We start from the raw sequence: 19,873 nt of genomic DNA, 5'->3' as shown, positions 1-19,873 counted from the left end.
CGCTCGTGGAGTTTGCTTGAGCTCATAAAGTGATTTCTTTAGTTTGCAGTGTATCTATAAGTTAGGTATAACTACCTACCATCTAAGCCACGTAGGCATAACAGAAGCACAACAAACTTGTGACTATAGTAAGCAAGAGTTTCCTTTCTCATATCTAATAATCGGGTTGAAAAAAAATTTGAGTTAGAAACTTTCAACCCTAACCCTAAATGTTTGGGTTTCGGGCTAGCCCATCAGGTTACTCGAGCTCAAAATTTATTTTTTAAAAAATTAACTAATATATTTCTCTTGACAATATTATATTTATAATAAATAAATACACGCATAAATAAGTAAAATTTCAACATCGACTTACATAATAAAGATATAAAGATGCAACATTTTGGGCGGCGTCATGTATGAGTTACTAGTTGATTTGATTTATTTATTGGTTGGAGGTCTACCTAACCCCTCACTCTTGGGTGTTTTTTTTTAAATATATATATATATATATATATATATATAAGTATCATTTTTTTATATCTAAATATTTTATGTTAAGTATTCGGGTTTCGGGCTAGCCCATCGGGTTAGTCGGGCTGACCTTATTGGGTGCCCGGCTATTCGGTTACGGGCTAGTCGGGTTGTAATTTTTATCGGGTTGAAATTTTTTTCAACCCTAACCTTATCGGATTGACGGGTTAATCGGTCAGCCCACGGGTTTCGGGCTGGATTGACATCCCTAATTATCATGTTGTACAAAGATCTTAGATGATTGGCATATTCATTCATGTTTCTTGAGCATTGCATACGTAGTTGATGATCGACATCCACCTTTTTTCAAACTGATTTGTAAAATATGTTTCAGTTAGTGAAGATTGAAGATAGATATGCACTGTGCAGGGATGTCAATCCAGCATGAAATCTGTGGGCTGACTCGATTAACTCGTCCATCCGAGAGGGTTAGGGTTGAAAATTTTCAACCTGACTAGCCCGTAACCGAATAGCCTGACACTCGATAGGGTCGGTCCGACTAACCTGATGGGCTAGCCCAAAACCAGAATACTTAACATAAAATATTGAGATATAAAATTTAAAAAATAATACTTATATATATATATTAAAAAAAAAACACCCAAGAGTGAGGGGTTAGTTAGACCCCCAACCAGTAAATAAATCAAATCAACTAGTATCTCATACATGACGCCGCCCAAAATGTTGCATCTTTATATCTTTATTATGTAAGTCGATGTTGAAATTTTACTTATTTATGCATGTATTTATTTATTACAAATATAATATTGTCAAGAGAAATATATTAGTTAATTATTAACAAAATAAATTTTGAGCTCGAGTAATTCGATGGGCTAGCCCGAAACTCTAACATTTAGGGTTAGGGTTGAAAGCTACTAACCCGAATTTTTTTTCAACCCAATTAACCCGTACCCTAATAACCCTTAACCCGATAGGACTAGCACGAAATTCGGTGGATTGAGCCGATTGACATATGTAAAATTTTTTTTAAGTTACAAAACAAATTTTACATCATGAACAGTGCACATTTGCGCTGCCAAACTAAAGAATAGAGAGATGCAAGAATCTGACATGATCTCAATTTAAATTGTCTGCACAAATTAAAATACATTATTTCACATGATCTCATTCATTCACATAATCTGGAAAAGTTGAACAACTTGATAAATCACAAACTCCCATGTCAAAAAAGAATTGCAAATCCCACAAAAAAAGCATTATTGGTTGGAATAGGCAGCAGCATCAAATTTCATGCACCATAAATTAAACATTATCGAATGCATAAAGAGACAAGATTATTGGAGTTGTAAAGTAAAAAAGAATCAACTCTATTTCCCCTTAACCAGAGCCAGACAACCACATGCGAAATGGGCAGCATTTCACAAAATTTCTTTATTGAGAGGGCTTCTTTATTGATATTATTATTGAAATAATAGAACAGTATATGAGTTAGTAGTAGATGCGTATTCCATGACTTCACATTATCTGTCCAACAGAGAAGACGCCAAGGACTTCACCAACTGCAAATTATTCACCAAAGATAAAGATAATTAAACACTTCTGCCGTCTCTAGTTGCAGATGAAATGATCATCATATATTACTATACTAATTTAGGGCGTTTATTATAGTGATGCTAAATTTGATTTTCTTTTCACATTCATGGCGATGACTGAGGCTGTACACCAATTTCGAGCCAAATATACTACTTACTATTTGAGTTTATAGCAAAAGCTTTAACAAATTTTATAATCATGAGGATGACAAAACACAAGTATCCACAGCATGTTTACTCTATTGAACAAAAGAGTTCTTGATGTCACAAGTTTTGCAACACAAATCATAAACAGAAGAAGAATTGTTTTTACAATTTTTGGCGGCCGGAATTTTACATAGTAGCGTGTGGCGAAGCTGTAGCATACGCTACCAGTCAAACTCCACAGGGCGACAGCGGCCACACTTCCATATCTGGTGATGATGAATAGGAAATGGAAATCAGCTCAGACCTATACTTCTCTTCTCCATCGAAGTCTGGGGTGTCACAAGCGTTGTCACCATTTGTATCTTTAGGAGAGGTTGCAGCAGGTTGTTTGACGTTGTCAGGTACCCCGTACGAGATGGCAATTAGTGATTCACGAGTTGAATCCTCAATGAGCTCCTTGTTAGGTTCTGCCTTATCCATATAATGATGATACCTTGTGTCCTGCAAATGTTGAATACAGGAGAAAACAGAAACTTGTAAAGATAAAACGAAACAAAATTCTGATAAAATCTTTGGGTAATGAAACACCAAACAGAAGAAGGTAAACTTCTTATAGTGGAATGTCACAGAGCAGACCAGCATCACTTTGAGCCTAAGTATTGCTCATTTACTAGATGGAATAGTTCTATGATGTAACACAAAATAGTAGAGGTGGCGATTAATATGTTAAAATGTATGAGCTAATACTAACTGCGCCTAACATCATAAAACCACCGCCAACTATATCCTCTCATAATTGTATATCCAATGATCCCAATATGTAAAACACAATCATTATATAAAAATAATGTAACCAATGTATCACAGTAGCATTCAAGCAGTATCCTATAAGACTTAGTGCACATGGACTCTATTTCCTGCAAATTTCTTTTTCGTATCTTAATTGAAAAGGACAAGAACGGCTCAGTTACAGAACCATGGTTAAAAGAGAATCTGAAAAATATTCCCTGGCACCATGACAGTAACATTCACAGGCATAGGTTGTAGTTTCTTGTGTGCAAGCCAGCTACTCTTACCAAGATTCATCAGATCCACTCAAGACTGACAATTCTCACAACTCTAGTCTCTAAATATTGAACTTAACAACCAAAATAAATGGACCCGAATATGTCCCTCAGCATTCCAGGTATAAAAAAAGCAGTAAACAAAATTATTGATGTCTAAACCAAAACAAATAATAGATATACGATCAAATAAAATTCACTTAGGGGAGCGTGCACTTTGTGTGATAGAATAAGTAGATAAAACATATGATTGAGTATTTGAAAGATCGAATGTCAAACAAGTTCAAAATTAATAATCCATCAAAGTATGTGGTAGATTAGCCTATATTATTCTTATCTATCTGTCCTATCACTCAAAGTAAACACCCCCTTAAGAAAAAAGAACATTTTGGCAAATAGAAAAGCACCATCTATACACCTGGAAAAAGAGCTCCTATATTACAGATGAGGAACAACAGAAGTAACTCCAATGGGCCTTCACAGGCTTGCCTCTTTTTGTTTAACACCCCATTCTTACAATCTTCCAAGATAAAACAATAAGGCATCATTATTACTTCATAATATCACACCTATTACCAATCAAGAATACAGAACTCTCAACTCGCAAACGAACAAACATCATCTACCTAGCCAGCTAAATCTTAAGAACCAGGATACTCAAGAATTAGACCACTGCCAAAAAAGAAGTTACTTCAGTCCAGTTGTTTGAATAGATATAATAACATCTCTTATTCTTCCCCATAAGAATCTCAAGTAATTTACAACACAAAGATGAGAAGATAAAAGTTGAAGAAAGAAAGGAGAGAAAATGAGTTATAGGAAAGCTAAACAGTATCTTTAAATCCTTTGAAATTACAAGAACTACTACAGTATAAAAATTTCATTTATCCTTTCAACTAATAGATCTTTCCAAACAAATGAAGGAGCCTTTTCTCACGTGATTGTGAAAAAGAAGCTTAAATTTAACACGTCACCCAGTTTAATTTGGACTTTGGAGTTCCAAAAGGCTCGCATCTTATAGTCAGAACCGAGATAAATACGCAAGCAAGAGACATCCACATTTTTAGTTTCTCAAAAGTACGTATCTGAATTTTCGTTCACTCAGTTTTTCACAACAGAATACATGTCATCTACACAATTTAAGAAAACTAACCAAAAAGTGTTAATCTTCTAAACACTTAAATTGGATCAAAGGTTCCAGAACTCTTATATGTAACTATAAGTGGGGACTTGCAAGCAAGGCTTCTGTCCCTGTTTATGATTATAAATATCAACAAATCATTTCCTTATAGCTCGATAAAGTGTTGTGCAATGAACATTTGGGTAGAAAGCAAACTAATGAACTGTTAGAACTTAACATAACAATGTAGTATCACAGACGACTAGTCGCTCATCAAATAGAAACAATCAACACCTCGAGAGAAAATGAAAAATCACAAACATGCAGAAATTCAGCATTAAAAAAGCAAATCAATAGTATTTTTATACTCCTTTTTAAGATGATGATTGAATTCTATCTCACTCAGCCTGTCTCACCCAGGGGAAGTACATATAATTGAGCAAAACATCCACGTAATGCTAATACAACAGAAACTTCCCAACTAATAATCTTTAACCCCTATTTTAAGCTCGGCTTTGTACACTTCAAGCAAACAAACAAGACTAGATAAGAACCGACACCACTCGCAAAACTATAAAATTAACCTTAGCCATCCACGTTTGATACCAATTTCACCTTGAAAAAATCAGTATAAGTATATCCCAGAAGACAATAGGCGGTAAAGTAAATATATATATATATATATATATATATATATATATATACACAATCATATTTCAGCTGGGCAAAAAAAGAAATAGCCCATAATAAAGAATTACGAATAATACCAACATCAACAGCTTCTCAGAAAGCTCCCCCAAAGAATTACTAAATACAAATCAAGTGTAATAGCGTGTATCTAACGCTGAATAATATTACACCATGGTACAATTATTAAGGGAATCAATTAAAAAAAAAATCAAAATTTTCGGCTGAGAAGGAAAATTGAGAGCGATCAGAAATCTGCAAAATAGTTTCGCGAATCTCCATAATCATCATCATCGTTAATTCATATACCGATCAGCCAAGCCAGAAAAGGCAACAAAAACAAAATCGAACCAACAAGCAACAAAAGCCTAGGTACAAAAACAAGAATCTGCATCAATTAATCCAAAAACAATCGGACCATGGCTACTATCAAAATCAAAAACCAGAAATGCAACTAAAAAATAGAAATGAGATTAGAAATTACCTGTCTGTCCAAATATGATCTGCGATTTCCAGAAATCGCGAGAGGAGAAAATAGGGCGCTGATTCGGATCTGTTGTGTTTGTCGGAAAAAAAGAAAAAAGAAAAAAGAAAAAGATCCGTCTCATTTATTACGCCATTTTACAAAGGATTGTCACGTGTCGTGCACGTCAACTGGACTTTTCCGACGTGGAAATTAGTAATTCATTGGTAGCCCGTCAAAATTGACTTTTACTTGTTCACCTCAAAAATTATCCCACCAGGATCTAATCCGCTTTCACTTTTTTCTTACTATTAATTAATCATACTAGCCTCGTCGATTCAGAATTAATTTATACTAGTATAATTTATAATTAAAAATTATAAAAATAATTGTATGTCTATATAAGAGTCTACAAATTTGAAATCATTAATTGTGATAAATATAATTATAAAATTAAAATGATGAGCCTTTAATGACTCAACCATTAAGTCTGGATCGTGGACGAAGAAGCCGATTATTCCGAATCACGTTAAATCATTTGTGTGCAGTACTTTTTAGTTTATTAACTGTTATACTCCATCTGTCCCAATTTTTAGTATTCAACTTTTCTTTTTTGGCCTCCCACATTTTAGTATTTATTTCTATTTTTAGTAAAAGTAGGTGGAACATTTGCTCCACTTTAATTATTTTAACACTCACATAAAAAGTGGGATCCTTATTTCAATCACAAAACATTCAACCACTTTATTAAAACTCGTGCCACTCTCAAATAGATATTAAAAGTTGGGATGAAGGGTGTAATAACTATCATACATTCAACACACTCACACTGCATCATATTCATATCAAGTAAACCAGACTAATGTGCATGAGCTGATTAATATTTCATAAAGGGTTTTCAAATATAGTGAGTAAACAAAACCACTGAATTCTGCATCTACTATCAGTTATTTTTCCAACTGATAAGCAACTCAGTTGTCAATAGGATTGCTAATTGATTGTCAATCTGAAATTATTTTAACGCTTTTCAGACAAGAACTCTATATGGACTATGTTAGCTCACGATTAGTGTGCTGATCTTCAGTCAATTGAGAAGTTAGGTGTTATACTGACTTATGTGTTCAATTTAAAACTTTAAGAAACGAAAAAATGTTAAATGGGGTATTCCTCTCATACACCATAATATATTCACTTGGGACCTACAATAAATATTTAAACTTCTAATTGATTTCATATAATGTGTCTAATTATTAATTTTTGTTATAAACATAACACATTTTTATACCATAATATAAATCTATAATATAAGTATTTGTGGGTATAAATTTTAATTGTAGATAATGCAAAGAAATGAGGACCTTCAAAGTCCCACTAATTTTTCCCCTATGTTTTGGTAGGTGCTATAGCGCGAATATTTTGCACCGTGGGTAGGTGTTTTCTTGAAAAGTAAACTTAATTTGAGTCGGAAATAAATTGTTTTAAAAAAATTGTATAAAAGAAGTCAAAGAAAACTTGGGATGGTAAAATATATTTTGAGAAAAGCCTGAGTTGTGAAATATAGTTTCAAAAAGTAGAAATTTCAAAAATTCATTTAAGATTACTAGAAATCTGAAAGAAAAAATATTTTAGATATTTTAATAGAAAATTGAACTAACTAATAATGGGCTATCGGATGAAAATTATGTTGTTAAGATCTTGATCATTGATTTGACACAATTCCAACTATAAAATGTATTAACCTTTCTTTAAACCATTAGGATATTGATTAGACCTAATTTTTGAAAACACAAGAACTCCATCATTTATTTCGTCCTACTTATGACAATATCCCTAATTTAATTATCAATTCTATAATTGGAGAATGTGATTCTTCAAAAAAATACTATAAGTTAATCATATATTTGATTTTTTAAAATTAAATAACTATTCTCGTGTATGGCATTGAAGCAAAATGAATATCTTATAAAATTTGAATTGTAAAACAGTGACCCATGAATTTTATATTGTTATTAATACTTCAAAACTTGAACATTACTTAATAGTATGAAAATAATAGCTAAACATGTATATGGGAACATGAGACTAAACATTATCATTGGATAAATTGAAGACCAATCTAATGGTGGCGCAATTGGCTAGAGCAAAAGTGTCATAGTTTATTAAGTTGTCTTGAACTCAAGAGTTCAAGCATCTTTTACCCCATATTTATTAATTTGTAAATTTATTAATTTGTAAAAGAATAAAATGATTTATTAATTTGATCAAGAATAAAATTATATATCTAACCTCATTCTAATTAATTTGTTCAATCTATCTATTATACTAAAGGAAAGTAGTATGCCAAAATTTTCCCGCCTAAACATATTTGGGCAAAATTGTCTTTTTATGTTTCTCATTAAATTTGATGACAGTCTTTTCATTTGCCAAGATTTTTTCGAACTTTTACGCAAAATGTATTCTTCCTTTTTTCCATTGCATCCTCTCTTTCTCTCCATCTTTTTGGCTGCCTCCTCTCTGTACTCCCTATTCAGTCGACGTCTCCTCTCTCTACTCCCTATTCAGTCAATGGCTACTCCATCTTTCTGTGCAACCTTCGCCGCTCCCATTTTTATCAACTTCCGATTCAGTCTGCGCTGCCACCATCGCCGCATAGGGAAATAGCTGTAAGTGATAGGAATTTCTACTTCTCCTCCTTCTATGGCGAATATCAAAACTCAGAAAATCACGTGCTTACTAAATTCGACAACTTCACCATCGACCTGATGGATGGGGAGAGATGACTTCTCCTTCGCCGAAGAGAAAATCAGAAACATCGATGGCGTCTTCTCTGGCGCGAATAAAAGGTATGGAATATCTCCAGTAATGGTTTCTCATCTCCCTTCCGTTAAGCTTTGTTGGTGTTCTTTATTGCAATGTGTGGTTTTTGTTTATTGTTAGATGACATTTGAACCAAAAAGATCCCCAATTTCTCCGACAAAATAAACAATTACAGTAGATGAGGATTTCTTCTCTCCCTTTGTTTTTATTGGTGTTGTGAATTTTGATATAAGTATACACCCAAATATTGCTTGTGTAGTACAAGATGTGCTTTATATTTGCAAAATTCCCCTTTAGATGATTGCAACTTAAGTGTTTACATCAATCAAATATATTTCTAACTACAAATCACGTTTCTTGAGCTTTCTTAGCTAGGTAATAGCAGTTGGGGCAACTTTTCTCTTAGATGATTGTTGTTATACTGAGGTTAACTAGCTGCACATTTGGATATTGAATCATGACTGAGGACCTTGAACTTTTAGTTTTTCTTTCCCTGCAAAGGGATGCCTCTCTCTCTCTGTTTCTCATATCTTTCTTTCTATATTATCGTCTACCTATTTTTTATTTGTTCTTTTTTTGTTTTTGTTTTTGAGAGCCGTCCCTACCTATTCTTCTTATCTCTACAAATCTTAATCTATCGAATATAAGTGAGTTGCAGGGAAAGAAAAATGATGTTACGCTCTGAATCTCTCATCTTGCTCTTTCAATTCTCATGTTGCAGTCCGAGCTAATGGTCCTAATGATGTGAGGTGATTATGGGATATCCGGGAAGACGACATAGTTTGCTGAAAATTTGAGACATCTTGCTTCCATCCTAACGTCAGACGTTTTATGGAAACATATGCTTGGACATATTACAGGATAAGGGGTTGCCTGCCTATGATGTTGGAACTATCTTACTGTCGATTTAGAGTTTGCTTGGAGGTAATTTATCAACGTTGCTTCAAATGATATTATTAACTTAAGCTTTTCGTTTTAACTTTTTGGGTTGCAGCGAACTTGAGTACATGAATATGGTGGAGAAATTGCATAAGCCAATTGTCTAAAAAGTTTATCTCACTCACACTGGTGTTTAGGTGTTACTGATAGAAACTGAATGTTACTGCATGCTACAAAGTTATGTTTACTTAATTTTTTTGATGCTATGTTCGCTTAATTCTTTTAATGTTGTAGAACAGTGTAGCCTTTTAGATTACAAATTATTGTTGAAAGAATAATCCAAATTTAAATGTAGTTCAATATACGAAGATGTTCTTGCTTCATAGTTCAACATTCCACCTTAATATGCCATCTTCTTATTTGTTCTAAAGTCAGAATAGTTTTAAGAGTATTTTTTGCTTTTATAGGCTTTTTAGTTGTACTTCTTTCATGTTTGGTTTTGCACTGCATATTTCGAATATAGATTTCGTCAATCTAAGATAAAAAGTCCACATCTAATATGGATTGCTGATTTAGTTTGGGCATTTCATAGGATTATTGAAACTAATTAAATGGAGCAATACTAATTTCATGTTTGTTTAGCTGTTTACATTGCTTTGCTTAACTTTCTCTTTTTTTTTTTTTTTTTCTCTTTATATAACTTTATTTTATTAAGAGAGAAGATGAACACTAGAATAAAAGAGAAACATGGTGAAGAAGAAATCACTTATAAGTTTTGGCTTTTTCTTGGTTTTGCAAATAAGAAATATATTGTTTCGAGGAATGTGGATCTTTTGGGCTATTAGGCATTCTCTATGCTTCCCTTTGAGGGCTTTGGTCTCTTGACTTGTGAACTTTATCTTCTCACACAACTTGCTATTTCTATTTCCTTTTGAGTTTCGAGTGATAAGTTGTTTTGGGTTTAATGAATCTGCAGCAAGAGATATATGTAGAGATGAGGAAATCTATGAAGCTCGGATCGGCACATGATTAATTTCAGAATGATGTGACAATATTAAGAACTTTGATATTTATTTGTAGCTCGAGTTGCGTATTTTCATTGCATAGGAACTTCGATATTTTCTTCGATATTAAACAAGTTGAAGATTAAAAGATAAACTTTTGAAGATAATAAGAATTAAAAACATCGCTCAAACAAATTATACAATATCACTGATTTATTTAGATAATTTAAATAGAACTTACAAATAAAAACCTTTAGATTACATATTTATGGTAGAATCGATAAATTTGAAATCACATAAGTATAGATACAACACATGTAAATATGACTTTTTTGAAAAAGTTTAACTTTACGTTGTATTTATTTTATTATAATTTATAATATATTTAAGCTATTTGATAGTTATAATATCATCACATCTTACAATTACATTTTTAAATGTCACGTCCGTGCATCGCACGGGTGGGTATACTAGTAATCATATAGAGTAAATTGTTTGTTCATTTTTACATTAATTTGTTCAAAAATCAAATGGTTTAATTTGTATATATATATTAATTTGTATAATTAATTTGTAAAAGAACAAAATGATTTATTAACTTGATCAAGAATAAAATTATATATCTAACCTCATTCTAATTAATTTGTTCAATAATCATATAGTGTAAATTGTTTGTTCATTTTTACATTAATTTGTTCAAAAATCAAATGGTTTAATTTGTTTAAGAATGAAATGATATATTTTGTTTGTTGCGATTTTGGTGAATTAAAACCATTACTTTTCATTAATTTCTTCAATAATCAAACGGTATAGTTTGTTTATTGTTAGAAGCATGACACTTGTTTCCCAAACAAGAAGAGATGATGACGAATGTGTAACTCCCCAATTCTAAATTGAGTTCGTTACTAAAACATCATTACTTTTTTTAACAATATAATAATAATAATAATAATAATAATAATAATAATAATAATAATAATAATAATAATAATAATAATAATAATAATAATAATAATAATAATAACAACAATAATAATTTTCACAAAAGAAATAGAGGCATTTTTATTTTTATTTTTATCAGTAAAAAGGATAATATTAAGAATGGTACCAGCGGTACCAAGGTGGAACTTTACAGCAGTTTACATAATAAATCGTTGGAGCACCAGGAGTCCAACTCGATCTCTTTATCAATGATCTTAAAAAACCTATTCCAACACCAAAGTCTAATCTTTCTCTCCAAAACAAATTTTTTAGTATCCCATCCTTGACTATGAAAACGTCTCTCATTTCTTTTTTTTCCACAAAATCAAAATGCAACCCACCCACATAGCCAAGAGTAAATTTTGAATCTTCTTATCATTTCTGAAAGCCGTAAACATACCAAGATGTTCGTCGATCAAATTTGGCCGAGCCGTTGTGATGCCCAACCATTTCTGTATTTCGTTCCACACCTCCTCCGTCTTCGGGCAAACAAGAAAAATGTGTTTGATCGATTCTTCGACCCCACCGCACTCGCCGCACTTCGAGTCTTCCTCACTCACCGGAACCTTCATTTTCCTCAAGTTGTCGCAAGTCGGGAGTCGATTTTTCAGCATCCTCCACGCTGTCACCGTTGCTTTCTGCGGTGTTTTAGCCTTCCAAACTGATTTTAGGATCTTTGCGTCGATAGTCTGCCTTGTTGGTTTGCTGCTCCTAGCATTGATCGTTGTGTATGCCGACTTGGTACTGAAATTCTCGTCCAGTGCAGCCAGCCAAGTCCATGTATCGTTGCTACCTGCACAAGGATAACATTGAGCAATATAATTGGTTAATCTGTCAATAACCTCCTGCTCACTTTCCCTCACTTCCCTTCACCATTTAAAATCCCACTCCTAAGTCCCATCAACCCATCTCCCCCACTCACCGATAGTTGCTCTCTTATTGGCGGCTAACCGAAAAAGTCTCGAAAAGACGTTCCTAAGGGGCCTCAACCTAACCCAAATGTGATCCCAGAACAAAGTTTGCTGCCCATTCCCAACCTTCCTTCTAAAGTTATCTAAAAACCATCTCTCGGAAACCCCCCCTCCCGCTGCCACCACTTTTGACCACCACTCGATTTTTTTCCTCCTAGGACCGCTAAGACTGAAACCCTCCTCATCCCACACGATGTCGCCGTACAGAGATCTAACAACTTTAGCCCATAGCTTCTCCCCTCCCTCCCAATATCGCCATATCCATTTCAAAACCAACGCAGAATTAAGCCACTCAATATTCAAAAACCCCAACCCACCATCTTTTTTGCTGTGACAGAGGTCACACCACTTAATCCACGATATCGAGCCCGAATCCACTCCCCCCCCCCCCCTCACAAAAATTTACTAAACAAAGACTGCAAGGCTTTCACAGTAGCTTTAGGAATCAAAGAGAAAGAGAGTCGATACACCGGTATAGCCTGCAAGACGGCTTTCACCAAAGTGACTCGGCCGACAAGAGACAGTTTCAAATTTTTCCAGATGTCAATTCGCTTCTTGACTTTTTCCACGAGGTAGTTCCAATTAGCAATACTTTTGATTTTACCTCCGACTTTGATCCCTAGAAATTTGAAAGGTAAATTACCAACTGGACATTGCAACACCGAGGCCATCCTCTCCATTTTGTCATCTTCAATACAAACACCCATCAAGCTACTTTTTTGGAAATTCACTTTAAGGCACGATAACAACTCAAAAAACTTCAAAGTATTCTTGATCGCCTCTGCGTTCTCTTCACAATCCGATAACAAAAAAATGGTATCATCTGCATATTGCAAATGGGAGATCTTCACTTTTTCTTTACCCACCAAAGCTGGCTGTATGAGCTCCGCGGTTACTGCTCTCTCAACGAGCACTTGAAGGCCTTCTGCAGCCACAAGGAACATAAATGGAGAGAGTGGATCTCCTTGTCGGAGTCCTCTTTCTAGCTGAAACTCGCCTGACGGAGATCCATTAATGAGGACATTCGCTGAGGCTGAGGATAAACATCATTTGATCCATTTCCTCCACTTTATATCGAAGTTGAGCCTTTCAAGCATAATATCCAAAAAATCCCATTCCACTGAGTCGTACGCCTTAGCAAAGTCAATTTTGAAGAAAATTCGATCATTTCAGGTGCTCTTAGCTTCATCAATCATCTCTTGCATCACAATTACTCCATCTAGAATAAAACAACCACTCAAGAAATCGCTTTGATTTTCTGAAATAATGGAGTTAAGCACTGTTCTCATCCTTCCTGCCAAAGTCTTTGCAATTACTTTATAAATGCTACCGATCAGTGAGATAGGTCCGTAGTCTTCCAATAAACCACAATAAACCACAATCCCCCTGGGAATCTTTCCATTTTCATGGAATTCATTCATCACTAACATAAAATCATCTTTGATCACCTCCCACGAAGATTTCCAAAAACTGAGATTAAATCCGTCCGGCCCCGGGCTCTTGTTGCCTTCGCAACTCCACACAGCATTTTTGATCTCTTCTTCAGTGAAAGGTCTTATCAACTCCGTTTTGTCCTCCTGTGACAACTTTTGGTTAACAAAATCCACAGGTATTTCTGGTAAAGTCCTTTTCCTTTTCATGAAGAATTTTCGAAAGTACTCTGTTACTTTGCCCTTGATGATCTCAGGCTTGTCAACCCATCTGTTATCAAGCATCAGCCCTAAAATTTCATTTTTCTTTTGTCGACTGATGATGACTTTTTGGTAAAATTTTGAATTAAAATCACCTTCTGTAAGCCATCGTGCCTTTGGTTTTTGCTCCAACAGGCTATTCTTGTTCTTAGACAGCAAACTAAGATTTGCATTAGCCTCATTTCTCCTGCTGACCTCTTGTTCGTCTAGGCCCCGGGCCTCATCAGCCAAGTCAAGTCGTTGGAGTTTTTGTTTCCAAAACTTTATCAAGGAATCTAAATTCCCAAAAGAAACTCGGTTCCAATCCTTCAGTACTCATTTCAACGCCTTCATTTTTTCTTTGAAGACAAAACACCCCCATCCAGAGACTGTGGTCTCGCTCCACACTTTCTGGATTAAGGTGTCGAATTTCGGATGAGACATTATGAAGCGGAAAGGTTTTGGGCCCCAATCAACACTTTTTGTTGAGAGAACAATAGGGCAGTGATCTGAAACTGATCTTTGAAGACATCGACCTTGAGTTGTGGGCCAGGTTCTTAACCAAAAATCGTTAACCAAGAATATGTCCAACTTGCTTTTACAACCTCCATTTGCCTGATACCACGTGTAGCTTCTGCCCTGTGTTCGGATCTCCACCAAATCACTTTCTCGGATGAAAGTGTTGAACTGCCTCATATCCGACCTTCCGTAGTTCTCGCCGCTCCCCACTCTTTCTCGCGAATCTCTAACCGCATTGAAGTCTCCTAAAATGCAAAGACATGTGTCCATGTTCTGCTCGACAATGGACTTCAGTGTATCCCAAAGATCCGCCTTCTCCGCCAACTCAACTGGAGCATAGACATTGACAAAACACAGACCATGCGCCCCTTGTATATCTCTTCCATCCACTATAACTGCTCCCGGCATATCCCACCAGCTAGTCACCATGAACCTTTCCTTATTCCAAGCACAGAGAATCCCTCCTGATCTCCCTTCTGAATTCCTATATGCCGTTTCAAAGTTGTGCCTACCCAACCACGAGTTACAGATTCCCTCATCCCAATATAAACCTGTAAAATAATGTAAAAAACACAAATTTCAAATGTCAAATCCCCACAACATAATACTTAGTCTACAAGAGTACTAGTTTCAAGGATTTAAAACATCACAAAAACACAAATTCAAGTTTCAAAGTTTAACAAATAGCAACATAACAAGTCTTAGCTAAAAAAACATAACAAGTCAAGAACATGTGTAATGTGTTAGGGTTTTAGGATTAATTTTCTGAAAATTAATTATATGTTATAAAATATAAATATATAATAAAATATTAATATTTTCGGTTCGATTCGGTTTAAAATCGAACCAAAAACTAAAAACCGAAATCGAACCGAAAATTTTCGGTTTTTAATTTTCAGAACCGAACCGAACCGAAAACTGAACCAGTAGAATCGGGACCGAATCGCACCGAAACGATTCGGTTTTGAGTTTCGGTTCGGTTTCTGCTCACCCCTAGAGAATTCCCTAAGAAGTGTAATATGTATCAAAGTCAAATAACATATGGCATAGTCATTTATGACTTATTTTTTAGTATTGGATTAAGACCAGTATGATGTTTATGATTAGAATTGTCGATTAATGAGCTTCAGATATTTAGAACTTTATTCGCTACAGTTACCTATTATGTTACTTATGAAGTTGACTGTAAAACTTTCTTGTTTTGATGGCAAGGAGATGCTTTATGCGAGAACAACCATTGCCCCCAAGCCACGGTGACGATCTGGGGCAGTTCCTAGCACGCTGATCTCTTCTGTTTCAACTTCAACAATGTTAGCCTGCTTGAAGCATTGCCATTGCTACACTTTATGTCGCAGATTTCACCTTGAGGAATAGGTCCAAGAGTGTGTTCGTCATATGGTTCAGCACCTGTCCTCTCATCGTCTTGTTATCTTTCTTCAACTTCTGCACGATTTAAGAACTTGCCGCGTTAGTTTCTTGTTTGAGTGGAAACCGAGGCATCTTCCGGTTCAACACGAACAAATTCATCGATTAAGACATAGTCCAGATCGAGAGCTTTGAAGAAGATGAGCAATTTCTGGGACCACCGTTTAATGTTTGTTCCATCAAGCTACTCTAATTTTGATAGGTCCAGCAGCAACTCTTGAATTAGCCGAAGCCATGAATTTTTGTTTTCCAATGGTTGGAATAAGTTATGCACAGCACGTTAATTGCTTATGCTGATTAGATGGCAAAAGACCAAAAGCAAGAAACATAAATCCCAGCAAGATATAAACACGCCCACATAAGGACTTCACCATATAACACTTCTTTTTACATTCATGGTGATGACTGAGGCTGTACACAAATTAATCGAGCCAGATATACTACTTATCGTTCGAGACTATCTGCGTTTCTAGCAAGCTTTAAGAGATATATATTTGATGGAGATAAAGAGCATGATAAAACACAAGTATCCACAACATGTTTACAGCATTGAACAAAAGAGTTGTTAAATGTCACAAGTTTTGCAACACAAATCCTAAAAAAGAAAAATCAGTTTACAATTTTGGCCGCGAATTTCACATAGTAGCGTGTGGCAAAGCTGTGGCATATGCTACCGGTCAAAACTCCACAGGCGGCCGCACTTCCATATCTGGTGATGATGAATAAGAAATGGAAATCAGCTTGGGCCTACACTTCTCTTCTCCATCAAAGAGCTTGGTTTCACAAGCGTTCTCGCCACTCATATTTTTAGGAGACATCGTAGCAGGTTGTTTGTTGTCAGATACTCCGAAAAAGAGAGCATGATTCACAAGTCAAATCCTCAGTAAGCTCCATGTTAGGTTCTGCCTTTTCCATATAATGATACCTTATGCCCTGCAAATGTCAAAATAGAGGAGAGAAGGGAAACGTAAAAAGAAGAAAAAAGAAACAAAATTTCTGATCAAATCTTTATATAAGGAAACACCAAACAGATGAAGTTAAATTTCTTATTATGGAATAGCATAGAGCAATATAAAATTAATGTGCCAACAAACAGCAAGTTTTTAGCCTAAGTATTACTCGTTTACTAGATGGAATAGTTCTATGAAGTAACACAAGACCGTAGAGGTAGCAATTAATATATTAAAATGTATCAGCTAATACCAATTGTGCCTAACATCATAAAACCACCGCCAACGCCAAGTATATCCTCTAGTAATTGTATAATTCAATGATCCAAATATGTAAAACACAATCACTTTATATAAACAATGTAACCAATGTATCAAAGTAGCACTCATGCAGCATCCTATATGACTTGGTGCAACTGGCGATATACTTTTCACTGATGGGGCAAAATGTTTCTAGCTCATAACAATGAATAATACCAACATCAACAGCTTCTCCCCCAAAATAATTACTAGATACAGATCAAGAAGTGTGTGACGGTATATGGGCTGAAAAGGAAATTTGAGATCGATCAGAAATCTGCAAATTATTTTGGCGAATCTCCATAATCATCATTATTCATAGATCAATCAACCAAGCCAGAAAAAGAAACAAAGAGTCAAAAACATAATCCGAGGGACAAAAACAACAATCTGTATCAATCAATCCAAAAACAATCGGATCATGGCTACTACCAAAACTGAAAACCAGAAAGGGAACTTAAAAAAAAGTGAGATTATAAATTACCTGTCTGTCGTGGCTACAAAGATACAGTACGCCTATAAAGTATTTCATCATCGCTCTCGTCTTCCTCCTCCGATACAACATCATTATTCCCAGGAAGCTCTAATTTCCCACCCATAACGAATGATGGACCAGAGCTCTCAGCCTCTATGTACGCACCTTGAAGTCGCTCTTCAAACCTTTGATCACTACAATTGAGGAACCATGCCAAAGAACATCTAATCCCCCTACTCTGTAACTTCTGGTAACGAGGTTTGATCCTTGATTCTAAGCTGTAAGTGAAGTATTCAGGAAACTCAACAAGCTCTTTCACCGGCCTGCCCATTTCACTCTTGAAATAGTAGTAACTGTTCTTCATGAGCCCGACTTGAAGAGCAACTAGTTGGGGACAGTTGACAACCATCTTCGCTATGTCAGCAGCAGCGACACCTCGTCCCAGTAGGAATTCCACTGGTTTCATAATCACATTTTGTTTGAGACTAACAATCTGCGGCATCCTCTCAATAAGACGAGCAAATCCATCAGGATCGATCTTGAGCTTCAGGTTGAAGAAGTACTGTTGAGAGGACAATTTCGCCTTCAAAGGCAAACCAAGAATTTGTGGATACTGAGCAATGATGGATGCAAGTGCTTCCTTCTTGACACCAAAACTCAACAAACAATCCACATTCGACTTCACGGTCTCTTCAAGATCATAACCGAGAATATAAGCCCGCTTCTCAAACATTCTAGCTAAAATCTTCTTGGGCAGGCCCAACGAGACCAAGTAATCCACGAGCGGCTTGATCATTGTCCCAACTCTCATCCCCAAGATATATGGATACTGAGTCACCATTGGACCAATGTCCCTCGGATTAACCCCAATACTCACCAAGTAAGCAACAGACGTACTCATCGTTCCCTCGAGCTTGAAACCTAACAACTCCGGATACTTCATCAACACATAACCCATATCTTGTTTCTCCACATCAAGCCCTCGCAAAAATTTAATCACCGGTGCAAGCTCCACCACAACACTTGCGTGGAGACATTGCGGATAGTTCTTCACAAACTCCCCCATCCTCGCCCTCGGAATCCCAATCTTTTCTAAGTATCCCAACACCGGAACCATGTTTTTCCGCACACTACAGCCTAGCATTAACGGGTACTCGTTGATATCATCTATAGTCAAGCCTATTTTCTGCAAAAACTCGATTCGTTCGCGCATCACCTCAACAGTGGAGGGCAATTCGAGTTCCTCTAGCTCATCAGGCACAATGCCTAAGGATTTCATGTAATCACAAATTATGACCCTAGACACCAATTTCTCCTTTCGGCCTTGAATCACACCCCAAGTCACAGTTGGCATCTCGTATTCGGGGAAATTCGACGACTTCGTCGAAAAGGCTCCTCGAAGCAGCTCATGACAAAATTGGGAGTTGGGGTTTTGCAAGGGTTTAAGAGGTAGCGCAAAAAATGGATTTTTGGGAGTTTTGCAGAATATGGAATTTATTTGACTGGTTTTTCTCAAAATCGCAGCCATTTCAGTAAACGTCGATCAAATGGAACTCAACAAATGATTCTCGATAAATATCATTGAAATCCAAAAAAAAAATCTGAAAGAAGGCTGGTTTAATAACAATCAAAATTATCGGCTGAAAGTTAAATTAAGATCGATTAGAAATATGCAAATTATTTTAGCTAATCTCCATCATCATTCATATACCAATCAACCTTACCTTGTGTCGTGCTGTAGAGGAGACGAAATGTGAGAGCGGCGCCTAGTTGTTCTAGGATTTCTGGGTTTTTTTATATAAATATAATATAATATAATTACACTTTGTAGAATTTCAGGATATATTTTTGAAGAATTAATATTGATTTCTCATTTTAATTCAAAAAAAATATATATATATATATATATATATATATTGATTTCTCATTTTCTCTTTTAATAACTTGAACTTCCTACCAACTTATTAGTGGAAAACGTCATCTAGGTTATTTGTTTTATAATAATAATAATAATAATAATAATAATAATAATAATAATAATAATAATAATAATAAGATGAAAGAACGAAAAACTCCATATAAATATATGAACTTTTGTCTCTCTCTTATTTTGTACTCCCTCCGTCCGCGAATTAAAGCCCCATTTGGAGTTGGGCACGGAGCTTAAGAAAGCTGAAAAATGTGTTGTAGGTAAAAGATAAGGGTAGTTGTTTACTTTTTGCTAATCTTTACTTAAGAGAATGCTTTTACTTTATTGACTTTAAGCTTTCCATTTAATTTTATGTTTCAATTTAAGTCTTAATTTTATGTTTCATTGATTAATTAATTTTTACTT

The 19,873-nt window shown here is 35.3% G+C and overlaps 1 protein-coding gene and 1 long non-coding RNA gene across 2 annotated transcripts; both read right to left on the bottom strand.

Annotated features, from left to right (window-relative positions):
* Positions 1-2,286: 2,286 nt before the first annotated feature.
* LOC131015852 (uncharacterized) lies at positions 2,287-5,835 on the bottom strand. The gene is made up of 2 exons (XR_009098703.1): positions 5,569-5,835; positions 2,287-2,714 (listed from the first exon to the last, which is right to left on the bottom strand). It is a non-coding gene; the product is annotated as an uncharacterized LOC131015852 (long non-coding RNA).
* Positions 5,836-16,340: 10,505 nt separating this feature from the next.
* Positions 16,341-19,397, bottom strand: LOC131015847 (transcription termination factor MTERF4, chloroplastic). Its single transcript, XM_057944289.1, has 2 exons — positions 17,548-19,397; positions 16,341-16,746 (listed from the first exon to the last, which is right to left on the bottom strand). Exon 1 carries the CDS (start codon positions 19,064-19,066, stop codon positions 17,561-17,563), a length of 1,506 nt encoding a protein of 501 aa, XP_057800272.1. The 5' UTR covers positions 19,067-19,397; the 3' UTR covers positions 16,341-16,746; positions 17,548-17,560.
* Positions 19,398-19,873: the final 476 nt, after the last annotated feature.

Source organism: Salvia miltiorrhiza, chromosome 3 (genome assembly GCF_028751815.1).
Source record: "Salvia miltiorrhiza cultivar Shanhuang (shh) chromosome 3, IMPLAD_Smil_shh, whole genome shotgun sequence".
NCBI classification, from domain to species: Eukaryota; Viridiplantae; Streptophyta; class Magnoliopsida; order Lamiales; family Lamiaceae; genus Salvia; species Salvia miltiorrhiza.
Note: the sequence above shows the minus strand (reverse complement) of the source record. Positions and strands in the feature narration are given on the sequence as shown.

Excerpts from the sequence above, each read along its gene's own strand:
- LOC131015847 (XM_057944289.1), bottom strand. The coding sequence starts at position 19,066 with ATGGCTGCGATTTTGAGAAAAACCAGTCAAATAAATTCCATATTCTGC.